The sequence below is a fragment of the Periplaneta americana genome, chromosome 14, assembly GCF_040183065.1.
Source record: "Periplaneta americana isolate PAMFEO1 chromosome 14, P.americana_PAMFEO1_priV1, whole genome shotgun sequence".
NCBI lineage: Eukaryota > Metazoa > Arthropoda > Insecta > Blattodea > Blattidae > Periplaneta > Periplaneta americana.
This window is the reverse complement of record NC_091130.1, coordinates 133655171-133680194: the sequence shown is the minus strand read 5'-3', so window position 1 is coordinate 133680194 and position 25024 is coordinate 133655171. Positions and strand designations below refer to the sequence as shown.

General features: G+C 34.5%; 1 protein-coding gene across 7 annotated transcripts in view; it reads right to left on the bottom strand.

The window, feature by feature from the left end:
- Lar (tyrosine-protein phosphatase Lar) overlaps positions 1–24391 on the bottom strand; it is a 652517-nt gene extending 628126 nt beyond the window's left edge. For all 7 annotated transcript variants that reach the window (XM_069846106.1, XM_069846110.1, XM_069846112.1 and 4 more), the window contains exon 1: positions 24238–24391. In XM_069846106.1, coding sequence (XP_069702207.1) covers positions 24238–24256 — 19 coding nt within the window. In that variant the 5' untranslated portion in view covers positions 24257–24391. The remainder of the gene's footprint in view (positions 1–24237) is intronic.
- Between the last annotated feature and the right edge of the window lie 633 nt (positions 24392–25024).

Below are 25024 nucleotides of genomic sequence, written 5' to 3'. Positions count from 1 at the left end.
TCTGTGTTGTGTAACTTTCTCCATTCTCCTGTAACTTCATCCCTCTTAGCCCCAAATATTTTCCTAAGCACCTTATTCTCGAACACTCTTAAGCTCTGTTCCTGTCTCAAAGTAAGAGTCCAAATTTATTGTTATCATTATGTGAATTATTATTATTATTATTATTATTATTATTATTATTATTATTATTATTATTATTTATTTTTTTATTTTTTTAATTGTTATTTGAAGTTTAGTCAACTGTCCGAAAACAGGTCTGAACCTCATAGGTAACACAAATAAGGCATCGCTCATGAGGAGACTAGGCCAGAAGATAATGGGATAGGGTGGCCAGTTCCTTTCTCCCTCAAATGCATACATCGCCAATTAGTTACATATTCCACTCATCAGACTTCAGATGAATACAAACAACTGTTTTCCTATGACACATATCGTCAAGTGAGATGTACTGCTTGATAATTTTTAATTATAATCAATTAATCATACAAGCACTTCGCTTCTAAATTCACAATGTTGAATCAGCAACTCTTTCAGTGCAAACATTCAGAATTTTGAGGCATTTTCTGTCATGAACGAATAACTTCATTGTCTCGATAACCGCCTACATATAGGTAATACCACAATCTAGTATATACAGTCACGAAGCTTGAGTCGCGAGGGTGCTAGGAACAATAGACTGTGCAGGTACTATCTCACATTGTCTTAATGAGACGATATTAGCGATCCTAGTGGTTAGCAACTATCTATGGATGCATATTTACTACGTATTGAGCTTCGTGACTGTATTATACTAAGGTCCCTGAGCCAAATAACGCCATATATACCTTTAACGCCACCCTATTCAAATTTGTTAACGACACAAGTTTTCGGTAGTGCACTACTGTAGCCTGCATTCGCTTGCAATCTAGTGATGAAATGAATTACTAGCTGTCCGCTGACATTTACGAGTGACATTATATTCCATCATTTTCCTGTTGTGTGTTGATAGTGAATGGCTGTTCTTATATCAAGGTAAGAGGCATTTTTATTTTGTGTGTTGAGCAAATAATAACTATATTAAACTATATATTTTCATTATCCTTAAACATTCTTCTATGTATAGAAAGTATTTGCTATCTATAAAATTTGAAAATGTTAGAGAAACAGGCATGTCATGTTATCAAGTACTCAGTAGCGCTTTAACGCCATGTGGCGTCAAAGGTCTACAGACAAAATTTTAGGTTATGTTAGTACTAAGGCTGACAGTACAGCATCAGTGTGAAAACATCAGGAAAATCACTAAGCTTTCAACTTACAAATGTTCAGAATGTGCAGTGATGATATTGGTTCAATTGCTTATCGAACTCTTAATTTTTTTTTTATTTTACATAACTTAAATTTTTTGTTTTACTTATTGGAAAACATTCATATTAAACTAAGGTAAATGCTTTTGTGTTTAATAACTTTCTACTGTGACACATTGTCTCTTTTTTTTTTTTTTAAAGTAAGGAGTCACTGGGAAACATATTTTCCTAATCCATCTGGTGTTTCCGTTTCAGATCAAGAATCTTTCATTAGTATTGAGTGATTTTGTATCTTTTATTAACAGAAACTCAAATTTAGTCGCTCAGTTCAATTTGTGTTGCTTAGAAAAAATAATTCATTAACAATTATAAGTGTATAGGCTACTAGAAAATAGGTGGCGTTAATTGGACAACCTGTTCCTAATAACGCCAGTTTACAAAGTTTTCCTATTTGAGTTCTAATTCTTGTTCGGTATATAATATATCCATTTTCATTGTGCCATTTTGTAAAGATAAAATTACAGTTTCTATTTCATAATTTTCGTGTTTGTACATAACTTATTTCCAGAGCAAAAGTGACTGAAGTGTTAAGGTGGCGTTATTTGGTACGTGTACCTTATATTGTGGTAATACTGTGATTCGAGTAATATTGTCATAGTTATTTTTGAGAATTCATTACAATTTTACTGAGCGAGAGGACGATCGGATTTTGCGTCAACGAATTAAGGGAATGTTCGTGTACAAGTTGCTGCACAAAACTGGACTTCCTCTCGCTCAGTAGAATTGTAATAAATTATCAAAAAGAACAATATTACCAACCTTTGCCCTACACAGGTAAATATAACATGCACAAATTGAAAATGTGTATCAACCTATAAAGGAAGCAATCCTACTTAATTCAAGTAAAAAATAAAGACATTTTTTAATGGATTTGCATTTTACAGTTAGTACAGAAATGCGTAGTTATTTTACACTCCATAAATTAAAATAGCTCCCTACGTAATGATTTAACTAGAATATACGGAATCAATTGTAATAAATACAAATTAATACATATGCAAATGTTGTTTTATTGGCTGTTAAGTATTATATGTATGTGGGAAACCCGTGGTACATTTGATTTGCAATTTATTTGTCAATTTCATAAAATTATATTTAGCATCCATACACAGCTAATCGTGTTTTTAGAAAGTTTTGATAGGAATCAAGATATGCAAGGTGAATATTTGTAATACATTCCATTTCTAATTATGATAACACTGATGCAAATTTTGTTGATCCCGTCCAAGCCTTTCTCTCTTCCAGTGAACATTGAAATGATACCTATATAAATAATAATGGATACTGTCACATAATCAATACCAATGCTTGACTTTTATGTTTCTGTTATTCTAATTAACATTCACACAGAATATGAACAAATCTCTTTTCCATTTGTGAAATTAAAATTGGTAATCGGACATGGTAATGGAAACGCCTCATGTAGATTATTCGATTTTAAGGCTAATCGAAGAGCAAAATTTCCTACCTGAGCCAATCATTGATCACAGAATGGAAGATAAAAGCATTAGTATTAAGTAATGTAACTCATCCTTCACAACAATATTAGAAACGTCTATTACTGTACAGATTTATGAACTATTGATAGATCATTAACAGAACGTTAACAGAATACCACAACTCAAGTCACACAGAGTTTGTGTGTACTCAAAGTTGGGTTTCTGGCGCCTTGTCAGCCCGCTTGAGTTGTGCGGATATAAAGGGTAAAAATTGGGACGGTGTCGGGTTTAGTTCGTGGGTAGCTGAGTCGGTACAGCAGTGATGTCAATTGATGCCCATAGGAGCAAGCGCGCGCTTTAGAGCTCAGGAGAGCCTGAGCGCTTTACAGCGGAAAGGAAAGAGACAGACGAAAGTGGTAGTATATGCCGTTTGGTCGAGCTATATTCAGGGATGGCCAGCACTGATTCAATAGATAAAAGGAAGAGAACTTATTAAAACTGTATCCATGTTAATTTTTAGATTTGTCTGGGAAGTATAAGTGCATTATAAGAATGTAAGTTTTAATTTTAGTGCTCATTTTTCACAAGTTTCATTTTTTATTCAAAATAAATATTTTCTGAACTTCTTTTATATAAAAGTGAAATTTTCAGATATAGGCCTATTTATTTAGTAGCCTTACAGAATGTTTTCGTAAATCTAATATACTTAAATATGTATTACTGAAGATAGTGTATGGAAAATTTTTAAAATTGTTTGTAAGGAAATGAATTAACAAAGCAACTACTGTTACATCATAAGCAAAAGATACGAGCCCATGTGTTGTAAAAATGTAAGCTCTATAGCTTCAGGAGATTTCGAGAAAATGATTTAATATTTTGATGTTAGGAAATTGCTAACCAATATCACCTTAAAAGCATAATACGATAAGAGTTTTGTTATGGAATACTAATTACACTTAAAACATAATATACAGCACCTAGGTAACTTTGCTTTGTACTGTAATATTGTTTTGATTAGTTTATTGATTACTTTAATAAGGCTAAAGGTACCATCAATATCAATTCCAACTTATCATGTCACACTGTCTCTTTATGATTGATGTATTTTATCCATTTAGTACAGTATAGTTGTACTACTATGGAATTTATGTGAATATTTCTTCTTAACTCTTTATTATGTTATTAACGTTTAAAACACAAGCGCAATATTAAGAAATTGGTATTAGTACTTTCGTTTTACACACAATATAGACAATATCAAACAGAAAGAAGCCATATAAAAATAACGACATAAAATTTCACGTTCCTTTTGAAGTTTGTGCACCACTGTTTTCTTAATCCAACAGGCTGCATATTCATATACACAACCGTTCCTCTTTCCAAACTTAGAGCTTGATGCCCGCGCACGACGTCAAGGTCAGAAAAATTTGCTTGCTTTGACATCATTGCGGTAGAGCATTGGTGCGCCAAGCGAGGGGTCCCGGGATCGATACCTCGCCCCGGAACAATTTTTCCCTTGAAATTATTGAAGTCTGCTACATAGGGAGTTTCACCTGAAAGCCAGATTTGCAATTACTAGATTGTCTCAATTCTAAAGGTTTTACTCATTTGCTTTTTGAGTTGCTGGCCGACGGGCAATTTGTTGAATCTGTTGCTGGTATTGTTTTGGAACACATTTCAAGAAGAATAATTTAACTACATATCTGTAACTAACTAATTTTAAAAAAATCTTTCCTCAACAGTATCGGCACCCTGAACTTTTGTACTCTACGATCAAGCACGGTAGCGGAGAGCTATCGGAAAGCTTGCGATGAATTGTCATAATCGGGGTGGTCGCATGTAGGCTCTTAGGCATTCATTTGATCTTATTTTCAGAGTAATTTCGTGGTTTTTGCATTAGTTGTGAAAACCTTTCTGTAATACTATTCAAATAATACTGGGATGTGAACAGTTGTTAAATCGTTGTGGTGTGAATCATGCTCTGTAGGGAGTTCAAGAGTTAGGCCATTTTTATTACGTAGAAACTAAATTAAATTGACTAATTGCATTATTTGGGTGAAAATTCTCATAGTGAAGTCCGAATTACACTTCAAACTACCTCAGAAAATATTTGTGTCCTGTACATGTTTGTAGTGACCCTAGAATATATTGCACAACAATATAATAGTAATAATAATAATAATAATAATAATAATAATAATAATAATAATAATAATAATAATAATAATTTTATTTATTATTTACTTATTTATTGATTTTTATGTGCTGGACAACAGCCATTGGCCAATAAAAGTCCAGCACAGTGATACAATTAGGGGAGAGTCGGGTAGTATCGGACATCGGGTAGTATCGGACAGTGCGTTTCTTTCATCTACCACCATATAGTAGTACCTGAATGACATGGTTACGTTTCTCTATGCGACATCACACAAAAGTAACCATGCCAATCAGGTCCTAATATCGTGTAGTAGATGAAAGTAACTCACTGTTCGATATTACCCGATATCCGATACTACCCGACTCTCCCCTAATACATTAAAATGAACAACTCCGGTACAATTAAATACTTGAGTTAACAACAAAATAAAGAATATAGATTACAATAATTAATTTACAAGAATTAATGCTATAAAATATTAGGGAAAGGAGTTGATTCATACTACCAATTTGTGTATAAGGATTATGCAAATAATATTAGCAAAGACACTGCCATATTCTAATACTTCTATACATTGAATGGATCGAAATCGCCTACTTGTAAGTTAGCATGTTAAATACATCTGGAGACCGGCGAGGAAGATTTAGAATTTCTAATACAGAAGAGTTTGTGATGTCTCATGTCCTTCATAGGAATACGAAGGCTGACACTATAAGTAATCGAGACCATGACGTCTGGCATACAGGCTTCGACATTTAAAGCGCTCGCATTTTTTATCATAGTTATACCCAGAGTTATTAGGCAGGAATCTGTACGAACATAATGAAATAAATTTCCTTTTGAATATTGCCGAATCAGAACTAGTAATAGAGTTCCAAACTACAGATGCATATTCAAGTTTCGATCTCACTAATGTATAATATAGTATTAAAAGAGAGTCAGGTGTTGAAAAAGAATAAGTAATTGACCAAATTATTCCTAACATTCTTATTGCATGGTTATAAATATAATCAATGTCGTTGTGAATATATAATTTGTGCGAGATCGTGCGTATTTGCTTGGTTTCCGCGCACAAAACCAATCCGCGGAAAGTCTAAAATTCCACATTCAGTATTCCCAACCTAACACACATAACAATTTCCCTCTTCTTACCGCTTAAGTGACATATTGATTTTACTGCCTTAGGCTTTTAACATATTATTTTTAGAGACGTTCAATATAGTAATAATTGTAAATTGGAAACTTACCACTGCAATTTCACCTAAATTGCACTGTTAATTATTGTTTTTAAATTTTTGCAAAAATTAAGTAAACTCTACAACTCCACTAAAGTTACTGCATTCGTGATGCAAGTAACATTAAGGAAGCCGTGAAAAAATCAACAAGATTCCAGACTCATCATAGACTGGGGGAAATAAAAGACAGACGTATATCACGGCCTGCTGGAGTATAGTAAACATAGAAAACATTTCAAAGCAACAATGTTGAAGATAGATATTTTTGTTTTGCAAATTTGCCGTCATTGAACAGAAACCAAGATGGAGATTTCATTGCAACTAATTAGAAATTCCTCTTTCAGGTATGTAATAAACGATCTTCGCACAAAATAATGTACGATACACGAGCGGTATGTTTTCTTTCAATTCTCGGAAATTAAAAAAGCTCAACTATGTTTCGCTTTTTCAAACTTTTCCTCGAACATGAAAACTTCAACATACCGCTCTTGTAACGCATATTACTATTATTGTCTATTAATACACCGAGGTCTCTAATACAATCTTTTCTGTAATAATAATAATAATAATAATAATAATAATAATAATAATAATAATAATAATAATAATAATAATAAAGGTACGTAAGGAAAGTGTGTTACATTTTCCATTTCTCAGATATTACTGTAGAAAAGGATTTCATATGTAAAAAGTTAGTATTTAATAAAATAAACAAACTGAAAACATACCACAGAATGCACAGGAAAAGAAACGTGAAATTCAATTTCCTTTTACTTTCTTTGACATACAAATTCACATTAATTAAGTTACGAGTAAAAGAAAATAAATAAAAATGAAATGCTATTTATACAGAAACGAATGTCTGGTGTAATTAAACGAAATGGAGTTGTTATCCACAGTAATGTCGTCTTAGGCCTATGAAGGTTTGTAAATGCGCCGCCACTCAAAATATCAACACGGTATTCAGAAGTTTTAACGTGGAACATATGTAAAATAGGGTTTATGAGTATAGAATAAATATTACTACTAACGTGGAACATTTGAAGTTGGCATTTATTCCGGAAAAATGTCCGTTACAGTTTTTGTAATACTGCAGTATGTCTAGAAACCTTTTCAAAAGATGTGAAACGTCCATTAGAGGGTATGGTGGATAGTTCCAGCACTTATTATAGAGTAAGCCAACAAACTTACGTCGCGAGATTTTATTGCCGAAAGTTGACGTGGTGAACTGTTGTTGTTAAGTTACCTGTGGGAGCAGGACCAATGTGAGCTGTGCCTTATTTCGACCGTTACTCACACGAAAGCATTTTTTATAGCTCGACAAACGCATTCTCGCTGTAGTGTGTAACGGAACTGAAGCTGCATCTACACAGTTCAATATTCCAATCGCGTATGCGTGCAATCTGGGAAGAATATCGAAAGAATCAAGTTTAAAAGGTACGTTCAATTAAGATGCATGAAGATTTTGTGTCTACATGGTGCGCCGTTTTGAACGTGGTCTTCACTGCGTAAATATATTAATTAATATTGAATATCAATCTTGCATTCATTGCTTCAAAGTTGAAAGAAAAGTTTAACCGTGTAGTTGCATCTTAATGTATTCATGATCATCAATTCACGGGGAAACAGTTGGCGACAACGACTAAACAAAAGAACGACCATGCGATAAATTGATAGCGATAAATCTCATCATCATCATCATCATCAACGTCATGGATTAGGCCATTTCGGCCTGTTCCGGCGATGTCTCAGCAGGGTGTCCATCTCTTCCAGGGTCTTCCCACCTCACGTTTGCCTCTAGGATTGTAATTTAAGGCTAACTTAGGCAATCTGCTATCATCCATTCTGAATAGATGTTCTGTCCATTTATGTTTATAATCATGGATTTTTTCTTCCATACTTTGTATCTGCAAGTTTTTCCTTATTTCTACATTCTGTATTTTGTCCATGATATTACTTTCATTCACATATCGTAGGAATTTCATTTCGGCAGGCTGGTTGAGTGGAAGAGAAGGCCTTATGGCCTTAAGGGAACCCGTATGTTAAAATTTTAGATTTTCATGCATTTACATATTTTTAAGTAACTAGGCTGTTTTTGCATATAATGAGATAAAATTTTGAACACTCGTTCTTAAAAGTAGGAGAAAACATAATTTATAATTGCATATAAATCGACATAGTAGTTTTGGAATAATTCAGATGTAAATTATGCTAATTAATTATACATAATCAATTTGATAGGTACACTTTTCAAAGAATGTATTAAGCCTAGAGACTTGAAACTTTGGAGGCCTAGTAATAATGCTTTTGGCTATAATTTACTACCTCTGCTAGAATGCTGACTTATTTCTAACATTATTTAAATCAATTTCATTTTTTATAATTAATTTACATAGAAAAACAATCAATCCTGTGTGACTGGTAATGGAACTAATAATGTTAGAACAGTAATTGTGGTAGCAAACAGTTACTAATACAATAATAAAGCACTGTTCCAAATTTCAGACTGATAGCTGCAATAGTTTTTTTATAAAAGTGTACCTAAAGTATAAAAAATGTAGTTTTGAGAAAACAGTGGATAAAGTTCAAACTTACAATTACTGTAGTTTCAATGCATCCCTGGATTGTAATCATCTTCCTTCTCCTTTTCTTCCTCTTCTCGTCTTCTTTTCTGGTTCCTCTTTGCAGTCCTATGCTCTTTTGACTGGGTTTGCATCGCTTTCTCAGCTTCTTTTACTCTTCGGACATCGATGGCACATAGCGCACGTTCCATATTCAATCCTGGTTTTATGCCCATCAACTCCAGAACTTTCTTTCTGCTGCTACTGCCATCATTGAAAGTGATAACAGCATCCAGGACACCAGTCTTGAGGACATTCAGGCCCACAAACACTGTCTTTGGCAATCTTTCCCATATGCATTTGTTGAAACTTTCATTGGGGTTTTGGGTGCAGCCGTGTGTACATTTCTCTAACAGCTTCTTGTCAGCAAGATCTCTGAATATTGGCTTTACCTTCAACATGACAGCTTCTGGTAGGGAATGTCTGTGATCATATACTTTATTTTGAGCTTGTGCCTTATTATAACCGCACCACGAATCCAGACCTTTGGGACAGAGTTGATGGTATGGTTTCTTGTTGGTTGAAATTTTATGGAAGTATGTAGCCCATACACTCTTCCTCATTTCTTCCACATTCCCTGTGTTCCTTCTAATGGCTAAGCCATAGTAGGTCTGAAAGAGATCAATTTCTGTATTGGTCAAATGACCCGCTCCAGCGAGTGTCTTGCCATCATCCAGTTTTATCCCCTTTAGCTCCTTCTTGAGTCTTCCCAGTCGTGCTCCCATTCTCTTGTGAACGTGGCCTATGCATTCAAGTTTTTCAATTTCTACCCCCTCCCCATAGGGTTTGTCTTCTTGTACCTTTTTGAAACCCTTGCTGTCACCATCACCAAGATATTGCACATACCGAATATTCAGAGAATCCTCAGACTGCCTAAAAATGTTCACTGCACCTTGCACCTCCATTCCTCCACTATAACCTTTATAGTTTTTTGTACATTTATGTACAGTTCCCTTTCCCTGTGAACATGTCTGACAATATTTAGTCAATATTTCCACTGCCAACACCTTGCCCGTGAGTAATGATGTTGCAGTGACAACACCATTTAGTGACGTATGCCCCCGCTTTTGCCAACTGCCATCGAAAGCCCCACATATGTCTCTGTTGTTACCATTCAACTCCACAGTTTCCATTGCAGCTTTTCTCATTGAGGCTTCTGCAATTTCAGAGAGGGATTCATTTATAAAGAAAACTTCTCTGTCAAACCTAGCAGGTGGAGGAGGAAGATTCATAATAGCACAAAATGTTTGTGCAGCGTGTCTGCCCTTACCAATGCTTCGCATACCATACACAAGTCTTGTATTTACATTGCACAGCCTATTTCTGTTCATTGCAGATGTCATTGTGGACTTTACACTTTCACAATTACTGCAATGTAAATTTATTTTTGTTGCCAATCCCTTCCTGGAACTAATGTTTTCAAACATTTCCACACAGTCTTCACTATTGCAGTATTTGCATTTCACATGCTGTTTTATGAAGTCAGATAGTATACCTAAATCTATAATAATATTATTATTACTAGATGATGACACATTTTGACCTTCAGTACCTGTTATATTCTCATTCTCCAAATAAACAAGTTTTTTCTTGGATGAGCTAGGTGTAGGTTCATTGTTTTTCTCTGCCCTAACCTCAATGCTGGGGGTACAACTAACACTGTTTGTATTTGTATATTGATTGCCACGGAACTTACGTTTTTTCCCTTTATTAAAACTCTTTCTTCTAGGCATATTTACACAATAAGAGCACTATGAACTATATTCACAACACCACAAAATCACAATAAACAAAGCCACGTGCTAATTCACTCTCACAACTGTAACAAGCAAAGCACTGTTGGCTACTCTGTGCTAGAACAGAGTAGCCAACACAATTTTCGTCTTGTACATGTTTTCTTCTTCTTCTTACATGAATTCAAGGAGAAAATAATGATAGAAACAGCCTGCAGTCGAACGAACTACAGAAGTGGGCGTGACGCTAGCATGCATTTAAATACCCACGCACACTCAGCCATTTAAAGTCATAAAAAGACATTCAAAAAGGTCCTACCGCTAATAATGTATATATCAATCTGTTCAGAATTGAATAAGGAATAATATTAAGTAAAAATCTAAAAATGCATATTTTGGTCAATTTTAACATACGGGTTCCCTTAACTCTGCCAGCGAAAATAAAACATTATTATTATTATTATTATTATTATTATTATTATTATTATTATTATTATTACTTTTCTTTTATTTTCTGCGCCCATTATCGATGTCTCGCTTCCATAAAGGAGTGTTGGTATTGATAATGTTTTATAAAGTTTTAATTTTGTTTCTTTTCTTGTTTTTCTTCCTAGAGTCCTTTGATGGTCCCGTTTATAGCCTGGAATTTTGACAGTTTGATATACAAATCTTTATCTTTCTCATAACTTATGTAGCATCCCAGATACTGAAAATGTGATATTTGTTCTATTGGGGATCAAAAATAATAATAGGGAAGACCCCAATAGCGATAAATCTAGCTGCAAAAATTATCGCAAAGTGTGACTGTGATTGGTTGGAATTCAAAATTTCTTTACAATTCATTGGTCGAAAATGGAACGACGTCATATAAACGAAATAGCCTACGTAATTCATCTTTTCTTCGTAGTTCGTCAACGATGCAATCAAGAGTAGCTGGCCACAAAAATAATGCTATAGAAAACTATAAAGAAGGAAAAGATGAAGCTTAAAGTCTGCCACCATGTTCGTTTACAGACGTAGAAGTGCAATGGCTAAGCTCGGATGTATAAATATGCATGGTTGTACCCCGCTTGTTTGTAGAGAGTATACCAACCCAATGAGTGTACCTCTAGAGCAAGCCATTGCCGCTCTACGCCAAGGAAGAGAACTCTGTTGTTATAGCAACGGTATCAGTGGCCATAGCAACTCCCTAGGGTGTCAGTGATTGTTGTTTGGTTCAGTTGTTGTTTAACACAACAAACTATATGTTTCTCTGTTATTACACTCCAAACACTGCAGAAACCATGAGCAGATCTGTAGATATATTCCACGACCTCTCTCTCTCTGTTTCTGTTACGTCAATACTAAAAAAAAATGGATGGAAATACATTGTTCGTTATTGGGAAAGTTTACCGAGGGATACTGCAATATTTCTCGATGCTTTTAATTATTTAAATGTCCACCTTCATGCTTTTCAATGTAGAATTAAAATCCACTGCTACACTCGAATCTTGATTATAAACTAAAGCAATATAAAATCGTACGTTTCAATTTCAGCAATATAAACATAGCGTCATTCTTTAATAATATAATGGACATTTCTATTTCTTTGTTTTAGTGTAACTTTATTTTTATTCAGTTTCGTTCTCTGTTGAAGATACAGTCTGGGAACATGTTCCAACATCTCGTGACATTCTTCTATTCTGTAATCCAGTTGAGTTTCTTTTTCTCTCATGTAAATAGTTCACAACTTTCTCTGGAAGCTATGTACCCACTATTCGTCGTACATGACATTATTTTGTTTGTTCTACATTCCTTTTCACTTTACAATTATCCCTGTTATACGAGATTTTAGGCTGTGTTTAGAAGAATAGTTAAATTTCAACATACGAAAGAAAACCCAAAACTCTTCTCCTAAATTCTACTTATTTCTTAGTCTGTTATTATTAGGGACCGGATTTTTATGCAATTACATATTATATTCCTTTCAACCTAACCATATACAGGGATATCACTTTATTTTTACCAACATTTTTAACATTAACCTGGCTATACTCGGAAACACTGTTGCTCCCTTCCATTACAGGAGTTTGATGTTACTACTGCAATATGTAAACAAATAATTTTACTAGGTATAGAAGGAGAGAAAAGTAGTGTATCCATTTATGCTGTAGGGAAATACAATATTACGATTTTCAGTTTGATCATCACTTTTACGAAATTTATCAAAATACAGTAGAGTAGTAACATTTTTTTTAAAAAAACTCAACTTTTTAGGCGGCTATGTTCGTTATGTAATGTGTACTTTATTTAGCATATTAATTATTGATGTTAACATACAATATAGAGAATGCATTAAAATTGAGGGGCTCATAAGTAAAGGGCTGTAAGTGCACTTGTTACTTTTGAGAAAATGGGGTTTACATATTTAAGCTTTCGTAAAACCGGTGAAATTTTTATTTAAATTTTAATGTGTGATGCGATTAAAATATCCCATTGCCACTAAAATTTTAGATACTTTAGCTTACACTGGATGCACTTAACTCATGTTATTACAAATGTCACTAGCATTCCTTTGCTTCTAGCCACCTCAATTCAAAATAATCTAATCTGAATTTTTAAACGAGTTGCTGAAAATGGTTGCCGTTCATTACAATGCAGGCTTCAATTCTTTACGCATATTATTAAAAACATTTTGAAGCATATTCTCTGAAATTTAATTTATCGTTTCTTGAATATAATTTTTTAGTACGATATTATTAATATAGGTTCTTTCTTCTATGGAAAACGCAACCATATTTCTGAAACACACTATACACTGCAGTGTTTACTTCACTGCTTGAAGACTTCGAATGCAACAGCGGCCGTAAGTTTGTGTGTCTGACGGGAGCAAGGACATTAGTGAAGGGGTGAGAGTGAAGTACATTCAGAAATGCAGGTACAATAAAAATGCAAGTAAAAATAAAATGATGTCCCTGTATAAATAACAAATATTTGCGAATCTTGTAATTACCATTAATATATTAAAATTTGATACTACATATTTTTACATATTTACCCCACTTACATATTATGGCTTGATATTACATAAATCTACATATTTAAGGGGTTTATTCATTTTTACTTCTCTAAATGGAAAAGAAAAAAAAATTCTGTTAGGGAAGTTTACAATGTGAAATACACAGATTTTTACCTACCCAAGAAAATATGTATTTCGGCACGAAACATAACGTCCTTAGTTCCAGGCAAACAACAGTTTGTAAATGCCTATAGTTTGAGGTTTCAGTAGGTACTTTGTTTCTTACAGGGAGCAGCTAAAATGCATGTGTCCCACATCTCCTCTTATTTTCTCCTAATCCAGTAAAGCGAAACAGTGCTTGCAGTACTGTTGTGTCATTCATTTCATTCAGTTATATAGTTTTAGTACTTACAGTATAAAGTGCAAGAGAGTTTATCTACTGCTTTTAACTAACTAAAATGACCCCTGTATCTTCAATTCTAACGACAAAAATAAAATCATGGATTGCGATGGTCGAAGGTTTCACTACAGATGGAAAAATTGCAATGTGTCAAGTATGCGGTAAAAAAACTCTGGTGCTCTATGAAATCACAACTGGAGAGTCTTACCTATCCTATACCTGCCACATATTGATATTAAATACTGTCATGATTTTACATATTTTGGTACATATTCAGCTTATTTTTCTTACATAAATATGTACATATTTCACACCTTGATATTACATAAAAATCCGGTCCCTAGTTATTATGTATAGCTGAATACCTTTTCTTCATTCTAAAAGCCATCAGAATGTTTCTTATGATGTTAGAGAACCTATTGTCAGTTCAAAACTCGAAGGCGGGAATTTTAAAAGGCACTAAAAATAAAATCTTAGAATTAAGAATTTTATCTTCATTCTAGGATTGCCAGATTGATTTTACCTGAAGTTGCCAAATCTTGGCGCTAGTGTAGCCCAATGTCGCCAATTTTCTACTTTAAAAACAAGTAATCTCAATGTATGCGTTTTTATAACATAATATCGTTACTTTGTGATATTTATGTAACAAATTCTATAAATTTAATATTTATGGCATACGCTTTGCATTCCCTTTTGTACCTATCTTCTCAAATTTTCCACAATTTTGCAATTTTGTACAACACAAGTCACTGTCATATCCCCTACAAATTAAACCTTTGAAAGAATTAAATATTTAGGAAGCTGGAGTAGGAACTACGGTTAGATTGCTGTTTTTTTACGTTGTTAGAAAATTCTTTACAATGCTTCGTCTATAAGTTCTAGTATTGATCAGTTTATTGATCCTCAGATTAATAAAAATAGTGCAGCAGGCCTACCACAGTCTAGTATATACAGTCACGAAGCTTGAGTTGTGAGGGTGCTAGGAACAATAGACTGTGGCGGTACTATTTCGCATGAGGCGATATTAGCGATCCTAATGGTTAGCAACTTGAACTCTAAACAACCATTTGACTCCTCAGACATACACATCAATTAATGCACTAATAATGTTATTTCTCTGTTCCAGGGTCATCACGTTACTGGCTGCATATATGCTTTGTATTCTTTGTAATTAATTAATATGTATTTTAATGTTTGAGTACTCCAAATGATGATTAAACGATAACTTCCCACCACAACATATTCATGACCCCATTGTAGCCAATTGGCTTGTCGTCAGCACGACACCTCAACCTGCTCAAGGTTTTTCCGTGGTTTCCCTTGAGTAATAAGACAAATGTCGGGATGAGCCCTAAAAGAAATGGGCCACGGACCACTTTCCTTCCCCCACTCTTTGTCTTCTACTATCACAAAGAACTTGCAAATTTCTTAGATAACAAACCTGTATTATGATAATAGGGGAAAATAATTATACTGCTGGTTCTAATGAAGTGCACTGGAAGCAATTTAAAACATGGGGGCATGAGATAGTTACTCTGCTTGCCATAAAAATTCACTTCAATTAATCCCCAAGGAAAAAAAAAAAAAAACTATCTATGGATGCATATTTACTAAGTATTGAGCTTCGTGACTGTATATACTAGAATGTGGGCCTACTTCCTGGAGCGAGGAAGAAAGAGCGATACGCTTGTTTGAAACAAGTGTCAAAGATCGGTGACAAATTCCAGTGCTCAACTGTAAAGTTGAGAATACACATAAACAACTACAGTATAATAAAATTTTCTTGGATAAAAACAACAAGTTCCGGCGTGTCAACAATGAAAAGTATAATATTTCATGTCAGTCATTGGATTGGATTGGATTGGATTAGGGATGTATCAGCAATGGACTACTCAATAAAATAAAATTAATAAACGATTAAGTGATTTTTCCTATGTCGCCCAAATTTCGCAAAACTCAGGGCGAAAGTCGCCCAAATGGCGTCAATCGCGATTCTTAAAAAATAGATCGCAAAATCTGTTTATACAGTCAAAAAGGCGAAATATCGCTTCATTCTTCTATACACTCCTTTTACACTTACGTGATCACTGATTAAGTGTAAAGTTATTTAAATTAATAAATAACCACTTCACTGTATTAACATTTTAAATAATGATGTTATTTTCATCATCTGTTGAATCCTAGAACTCAGAATTTTAATCCAAATTTCAGAAACATCAAACCTCCTGAAATTTTAAGTTAATTTTTTTTTTCTTTTTCACATTTTCAATTTAAACAACCGTTATAACCTCTTTCCGGACACCAAAAATCACTGCTAATTTCTGGACTACAATATTTTCTTTGATTAGATAAAGTGTAGTTCTTTGTTGTTTTACTAATAACTCCGCACATTATTTTTTATTGACCATAGATTCACATTTACACGGACAAAAGCTAAATAGTATCGATAATGGTTGCCGATACATGGACGAATAAATATCAGTGATGATTATTCATGTGGCATAGATTTCTGTATACGGTATCTGAGGAAATTAAGACATTTTAGATTCCAAAAAAATGCTTTGTTAATATACTTTGTTACACAAAGACAGCTCGTGTAGCTGGACAAGAATTGATTCCCCATACAGCGAATAAACTTCAATTACAATGTTACTGTTGATGTGATCTGAGATAATGTCAACATTTTTATAACCCTAACAGAGATGTTGTTACACTACATGCAGCTTGACCAAGGGTTGATTCTCCACAAGGTGAATAAACACCAGTGAGAATGTTACTGGTTGATATGACATGGGTTGTGTAATCCGAAATAAGTGGAACATTTTCATAATCCTAATAGAGACTTTGTTACCCTACTTCGTTGCACACAGGCAATTCGTATAGTTTGGTTAAGAGTTGATTCACCACACGGCGCATATATCTTAGTAAGAATATGACTGGTTGATTCGTGTAGCTTGATCAAGAGTTGATTCTCCACACGGTGCATATACAGGTTGATTCACGAGGAAAGGTAAAAAATTCAGGATGTGAATTCTGAAGGCATTCTGAGTGAAAAAGTTCACATGAATATAGGTCCGTTTTCGAACGGTTATGGAGATATGGCTCTTTGATTTGACAAAAACTTCTGAGATTGCATTGTACTAACTCGCATTTAGAGACAGATAACGGACAAATTTAAAGTTTATATTCACGTATGCATACATACCTAATATTCTAGAAGTCGGGGTCGATGTTTTCGCACATTTTCAAAGGCACCTCCTTCTGCTTCAACGCGCTGTTGCGCTCGGGCGTGAATCGCGCTCATCGCTCGGGAGAGTTGCACGTGGCTGTCTTTATGCTGCATCCAAAATACGGTCGATTAGCGCCTCTCTCATTTTTTCGTTTCTTTGCTATACCAAGTCTTTCATCCAACCCCATAGACAATAAATACTCTTCGATATGGTACCCTTCTGTTCGGAAAGCGTCGTTCATATTCAGCGACGGCACGCAAGGAACTTCCAACGCAAAAACCATAAACATACACAATATCGGCGTATTCTGCAGTCGAAAATTTATGAGGCATCTTGAAAAACACAACTTAACACTTCCGACAACTGTACCTGTATAACTACTGTACTGTAGGTAGCTGACTGAACTGCTGTGAACCGATAAGTGATAGCGTATTTGTTGTGACATTTGTAATGCCCCACCACCCGGTTTGTTTCTCTTCTCTTATCTACATCGCTCACAATGCAGATTCCAATGTTACGTCATTCATCGGTGACCTTGTTTCACGTCAGCAGCATATGATAACGTCTGATTCACATTGGGGCGAGACGTTTTACCAAAAAAGTGCATCTAGCTCCGCCATGGGTCGAAAACAGACCTATGTTCATATGAACTTTTTTTACTCAAAATGGCCTAAGATATCGAATCCTAAATTTTTGACCTTTCCTCGTGAATCACCCTGTATATCTCAGTGAGAATATGACTAGTTGATTCGTGTAGCTTGACCAGGAGTTGATTCTCCACACGGCAATAAACCCTAGTGAGAATGTTACTAGTTAATATGACATGGGTTGTGTAATTCGAAATAATTGAAACATTTTTATAATCCTAATAGAGACTTTGTTATCCTACTTCGTTATACACAGATCGTGCAGTTTCAGAAGAGTCGATTCTCCACATAACGAATAAACCTCAGTGAAAATGGTACTGGTTGGTGTAACACAATCCGAGAGAATTTAAAAATGTTTATAACCCTAATAAAACTTTGTTAGCCGCTTTCGTTATACACAATCAACTCGTGCAACTTGAAAAGAGCTGATTATTCACATGGCGAATAAACTTATGTGAGAATGCTACCGGTGGATATGACATGGATTTGTGTAATCAGAGAGATTTAAGATTAATTTCAGAATCCTAACAGAGACTTCGTTATCCTCTTGTATTAGATAGCTCGAGCAGCCAGCCAAGAGTTGTTTCTTGACATGGCGAGAATTTTAAAACATTCTTAAAATCCTTATAGTGTCTTTACCATCCTACTTTGTTATACACAGACAGCTGGTGTAGTTTGACAAGAGTTGATTCTCCACAAGGCAAGTAAATCCCAGTGAGATTGTTGTTGGTTGCTGTGACATGTGCAATCTGAGAGAACCTAAAAACATTTTTAGAATCCTAATAGAGACTTCGTTATCCTACTTCGTTATACACAGTTCGTGCAATTTCATAAGAGTTGATTCTCCACATGACGAATAAACCTCAGTGAAAATGCTACTGATTCATTTAGCATAATCTGAGAGAATTTAAACATTTTTATAATCCTACTTGAGGTTTTGTTAGCCTCCTTCGTTATATATGAACAAAATATTTTTAGAATCCTAATAGAGACATCGTTATCCTACTTCGTTATACACAGTTCGTTGAGCTTCATAAGAGTTGATTCTCCACATGATGAATTAACCTCAGTGAAAATGTTACTGATAGATTTGGGCAAAATCTGGGAGAATTTAAACATTTTATAACCCTATTTGAGGCTTTGTTAGCCTCCTTCGTTATACATGAACAAAAACATTTTTAGAATCCTAACAGAGACTTCGTTATACACAGTTCGTTGAGCTTCATAAGAGTTGATTCTCCACATGACGAATAAACCTCAGTGAAAATGCTACTGATTCATGTGGCATAATCTGAGACAATTTAAACATTTTTATAATCCTATTTGAGACTTTGTTAGCCTCCTTCGATATACATGAACAAAAACATTTTTAGAATCCTAATAGAGACATCGTAATCCTACTTCGTTATACACAGTTCGTTGAGCTTCATAAGAATTGATTCTCCACATGATGAATTAACCTCAGTGAAAATGCTACTGATAGATTCAGCATAATCTGAGAGAATTTAAACACTTTTATAACCCTATTTGAGGCTTTGTTAGCCTCCTTCGTTATACATGAACAAAAACAATTTTAGAATCCTAATAGAGACACCATTATCCTACTTCGTTATACACAGTTCGTTGAGCTTCGTAAGAGTTGATTCTCCACATGATGAATTAACCTCAGTGAAAATGTTACTGATTGATTTGGGCAAAATCTGGAAGAATTTAAACATTTTTATAACCCTATTTGAGGCTTTGTTAGCCTCCTTCGTTATACATGAACAAAAACATTTTTAGAATCCTAATAGAGACATCGTTATCCTACTTCGTTATACACAGTTCGTTGAGCTTCATAAGAGTTGATTCTCCACATGGTGAATTAACCTCAGTGAAAATGCTACTGATTGATTTGGCATAATCTGAGAGAATTTAAACACTTTTATAACCCTATTTGAGGTTTTGTTAGCCTCCTTCGTTATACATGAACAAAAACATTTTTAGAATCCTAATAGAGACATCGTTATCCTACTTCGTTATACACAGTTCGTTGAGCTTCATAAGAGTTGATTCTCCACATGATGAATTAACCTCAGTGAAAACGCTACTGATTGATTTAGCATAATCTGAGAGAATTTAAACATTTTTATAACCTTATTTGAGGCTTTGTTAGCCTCCTTCGTTATACATGAACATCTAGTGCTGCTCGAAAAGAGCTGATTCTCCACATGACGAATAAACCTCAGTGAGAATGTTACTGGTTGATGTTACTTGGTTTTATTTAAACTGAGAGAATTCAAGTAAGTTTCGAAACAAATCTAAATATAAATTCAGTTTATCTATTTCCTTTTACAAAGATAGCTGGTGTAGTTTGATAAGAGTCGATTTTCCACACGGTAAACTACTTTGTAATTATTCCAAATATCGTTTAGTCAATCACACACTATACATACAGAGCAACGAGATGCCTGGGGAAACTATCTCCAGAACTTCTGATACAACTTGTTAATTATGCACCTAGAAAATGAAACCTTTACTCACGTCTAACTTACATCCCCTACAGCTGCTGCCTACTTACTGTTGCAAGTGGTGTCTGGTTTCGACCTTTCCTGTAGAACATATTGACATATGCAGTCTGGAAAGCAAGGATATTAAGACATGGAAATGTAATTTGCTTTACCTTTGTAGATTTCACACAATGCGCGTTTTGTACGGCGCTACTGAAATGAACAGTATGAATGCAGATTGAAATACACAACTTTCTTATTTTCAGACTTAAAATCAAAATGTCTAGACAACTAATCCCACTTTCCAATTGATACACAAAACATGAAGGCACTTGGAGAGATTTTATCTGTATTTGTAAAATCAATATGTAACTGCAGAAGTGGCACAAAGGAGAGGCAAATTCCCTATAAATAATTTCTGAAAATTTTCTTATATTATTACATCTAACAATTTGGCACTTTGGCAATTAAAATTGAGGCAAGTATCAATTATTAAGAACTAGAATATTCGATTATTATCTATACTAATAATAAATCTGTAGCCGAAATTTTTCTGGTAATTTTCGATTTTCCAAAAATAATTGGTCCTAACATATATAATTAACCACCCTGAAACCGAAAATCGCTTTTTTTTATTTTTGTTTGTATGTCTGTCTGTCTGTCTGTCTGGATGTTTGTTACCTTTTCACGCGATAATGGCTCAACCGATTTATATGAAAATTGGAATATACATTGAGTTCGTTGTAACTTAGATTTAAGGCTATATGACATTCTAAATACATTATTTAAAAGGGGGGTTATAAGAGGGCCTGAATTAAATAAATCGAAATATCTCGCTTATTATTGATTTTTGTGAAATATGTTGCATAACAAAAGTTTATTTAAAAATGATTTTCGATAAGTTTTATTCTTTGCAAAATTTTGACAGGACTGATATTTAATGAGATAAATGAGTTTTAAAATTAAAATACAATGCCATCTAAGGCGGTGTAATGAAATGAAAACAAATGACTACGTCTATAAGGGGCCTTGGACAACAACAATCGAAAGCTATGAAGCATAGCCTACAGAGAATGTTTCTGTGTTTGTATGAAGTAATGTCGGAAGCTAAATTAACCGATTTGTATAATTAATTATTAAGTCACCATTGGAAAGTGTAGTTTCTCTAGATGGACATAATGCTATAATGTTATTACAGTAACTTCTGAGTGAATCGAGGACAGGTAAGATTAAAATAGATTCTTATGCACAGAAAACTTGATAGGCATTCGTTTCCGGTATTTCCTAAAATAATTTTTATGATCAAATGTGTGGTCTCTGGATCAAAATGATCGCATTTTAACTTTTTAATACAATTTAAATTAAGTAACATAATAAACGATTTATCCTTCTATCAAACACGAATGTGTCCTGTATCAAATGTCCTATTTTAATTATGTAATTACTTTATATTTATTTCTAACGAGTGCAGCGGAGCGCACGGGTACGGCTAGTAAAGAATAAAATTGGATTTTGTGCGATTAATTGTTAGTATTTTATTTTACCTACCATAAACTGTTTCATTTTTAAATTCTGAAGAGTATTAAGTATAAAAGCGTTAAATTTAGCACTAACCTGTCGTCTCCCATTGCACGAACAATTAACAAGATTGTTACACATTCTAAAGTTAAGAAGTTTCATGTCTGCCGAACAACAATTTTCTTTCTTAAGAAATTGTAGCACAGGATATTGAACTGGCAATTGAATAAACGAAGTTCATGTACTTTTGCTAAATTACAGGTCATGACAACAATCCTATTCCTAAAACATAATTATAAATATTATTCTCAATTCTGCTCTTTCCAAACTATTCAACTATTCTGAGGATGTCGCGGCCCTCGGCAAGGGCGCCATCTATTTTTTCTTAGGACGACTACAATCGTAAACCATAATATTCTCTATTGACCATTAATGAAACCTCCATAAATGCAGCTTATATTTTTCATAGACTTCATGGCTGTACAAGAAAAACATTTTCATACCTTTTTGGACTGACCTATCAAAAGAATATCAAAGAAAAAAATACGCTGATGTTAAAAATATACTTCATTACGACACTCTTCTTTATACAGAAGAATAGCACAGACTCAGGGGGTCTACAGCCAGTTTGAAAACTGCTAATCCAGCTCATTTTCAATATCCTGTTGAGTCGGCAATATTGTGACTACTAGACTTCGTTGAATTGCCACACGCAGCATGCTATCAGGTTGCCGATGTACGGTAGTATAGAGGAGGTGAGCGACCGCCCGGTCTCGTAGTATAAGCAGTTCATGTTAAGAGTTGTGACCGGTCGAAATAGATAGAGCAGCTACAGCTAATGTATACCTATGTAAGCACTTGTTTTTGCATTACTGTGGTTGGAACAGTCAAAGCTTAACATTTGTTCAGTGCAGACAAGAATTCAATCAAACATACTACAATGAGTGTTGCTGTTACAAACAATTGCCCCTGGAATACCTTTACCCCCGCAGCCAGTCTAGACCCGTTGGGGAACGTGGTTGGATTCTGTTAATTATTATGCAGAACATTACAGCAAAATAATGGAGGTAACTGATGCATTGGATAGCACAGACAGTTCCGCTGTTGCAGCTGTAAAATCATTGCCTTCTGAATATTGGAAGATATTGTGTTCATTGACTCTAATTTTAAAATCGTGTCCAAAAGCATCATCCTGTTAGAATCGTCTAAACTACAACTCTCAGAAGCCCTTAATATAGTGGATAAAGTATCACAAACCGTTATCCAAAATAATTCACTAATTTCAGAAAAAGTGAAATGTAAGTTGAGAAACATTATTGCTAACTATTCTGTCTATTCATAACTTCGTATTATAAATGATGTACTATTAGGTCACGACAAGACGTCTGAAGTTGGTGTACTAAAAAGTAGTGACTTTCCATTCTTCAAATATGCACGTATTACATCGTGTGATGTTGAACGTACATTTCCCAATATAAAAACTGTTTAAGTAACCATCTGAGGAGATTATTTTGCAGTCGCTCAAAATGTACGTAACTCTTCACTGCAATGCACATATTCAAGAATGATGTATCTTACATTAAATTTTAAGAGTTAACATATCTCATTATAAAATAATTGTGTGTTTACATTTTAGACATTTCTTAATTCAATGATCATTCAATATATTTCTTGAATGCAGGATACAGGTTTTATTGTAACCCCAGTATACTGCTCAGTGTTTACAACAGAGGCATACTCCACTCGTTGCACGTCCCATTCTCATACACTCTATACCGCGTGCGTAGTAAATCTTGCGATTCTCGTGGCAATTCCACGAAGTCTAGTGACTACAAATTAGTAGTCAACTGATCACATAACCCTAAAATTCTACAATTAAGGGATATCCAACGTACCGACCGGTATATTACAGACTTTCGGTTTGCACCACTGCAATAAAACCTTTATCCATATCCCGCTCAAGCACAGAAATCAGCTCGTGACCTTGGCTGAGCTCAATAAACAATTTCGACACCGCAGAATAAGGTTACAAGCGTGTTATAATTAACCGAGTTAAAAGTTTGTTACGATTGTTCAGCGTGCTTTAAACATAAAATTGACATGAATTTCGAACACAATAGTATCCGGTTCTGGGACAGGATACAGGGGACTACGATAAATCTGTTTAGAACTATTGAAGTTGTTAGTAGAATCAAAATTGAAAACTGTTACAAATTTTCTCTGTAGAAAGTGAGTTGTAAATGTCATAGTGAGGTTAAACCTTTATGGAAATAATATCAAGAAAATAAAAGAATTTATCCGCAGGTTAACAAACAAAACACAACTAGGTAATTGAGATTGTCCTCAAGATATCACTCTTGCAGTGGGATCTGCTGGCAGTGGCTTCATGTTTTGCTTGCAATATAAAATAAGTTGACAGTACTTACTGTCGTAAACGGTGAGCATGGCGTCGGCAGATACGGCGTCCCCTACTCCGTTCTCAGCTACGCATTCGTATTGGGCTTCGTCACGTTGCGCGCGAACAGGTTCAATTCGAAGAAGGGCGCCTCCCACGGGGAATTCGTGAACTAGATAGCGGGACTGTGTACTGGACACTCTCTTGCCATTTTTCCGCCACTGAAGAACTGGGGAGGGATCTCCTCGCGCTTGACAGTAGAATGCAGCTATCCCTCCGTTCTTCACTTGCTGATCCACTGGGCGCAGGATGATCTCTGGCGGATCTGTAATATAAAAAGAAAATAACACAATTAATTAAAATCTATACAAACGACAAACTTCAACTTAATGAAGTTTAGTTTAAATCAATCCCGGATTCGTTAAAATTAATGAAGACAAAGAAACTTCCCAGCCGGATACCGATGGTGTCTTATATCACCGCTTGGAAGAAACGTCCTGTAGATCTACTATTTTGCTCTTAAAACTTAGATAGTTTGAGCTGTGGCTCCAAGTTAAAAAATTAATAAATTTTTCACTCTTTCATGTTGAATATATTTAATTAAACTGTAAGTGTCTACCTTGTTAATATTAAGATCAATATATAATTATATCAGAAATTAAGCAACAGATTGCTTCTATAGAGCTCTGGGTAGTTAGATGGGTTGATAAAAAATTGGCTCTTCGTTTGTTTAAAAAAAAAAGTAGAAAATTTCAGCTTTTCGACAATACTGTATATACATTAGGTCAATTCTGTATCAAAGAACTTTAAATTTGATA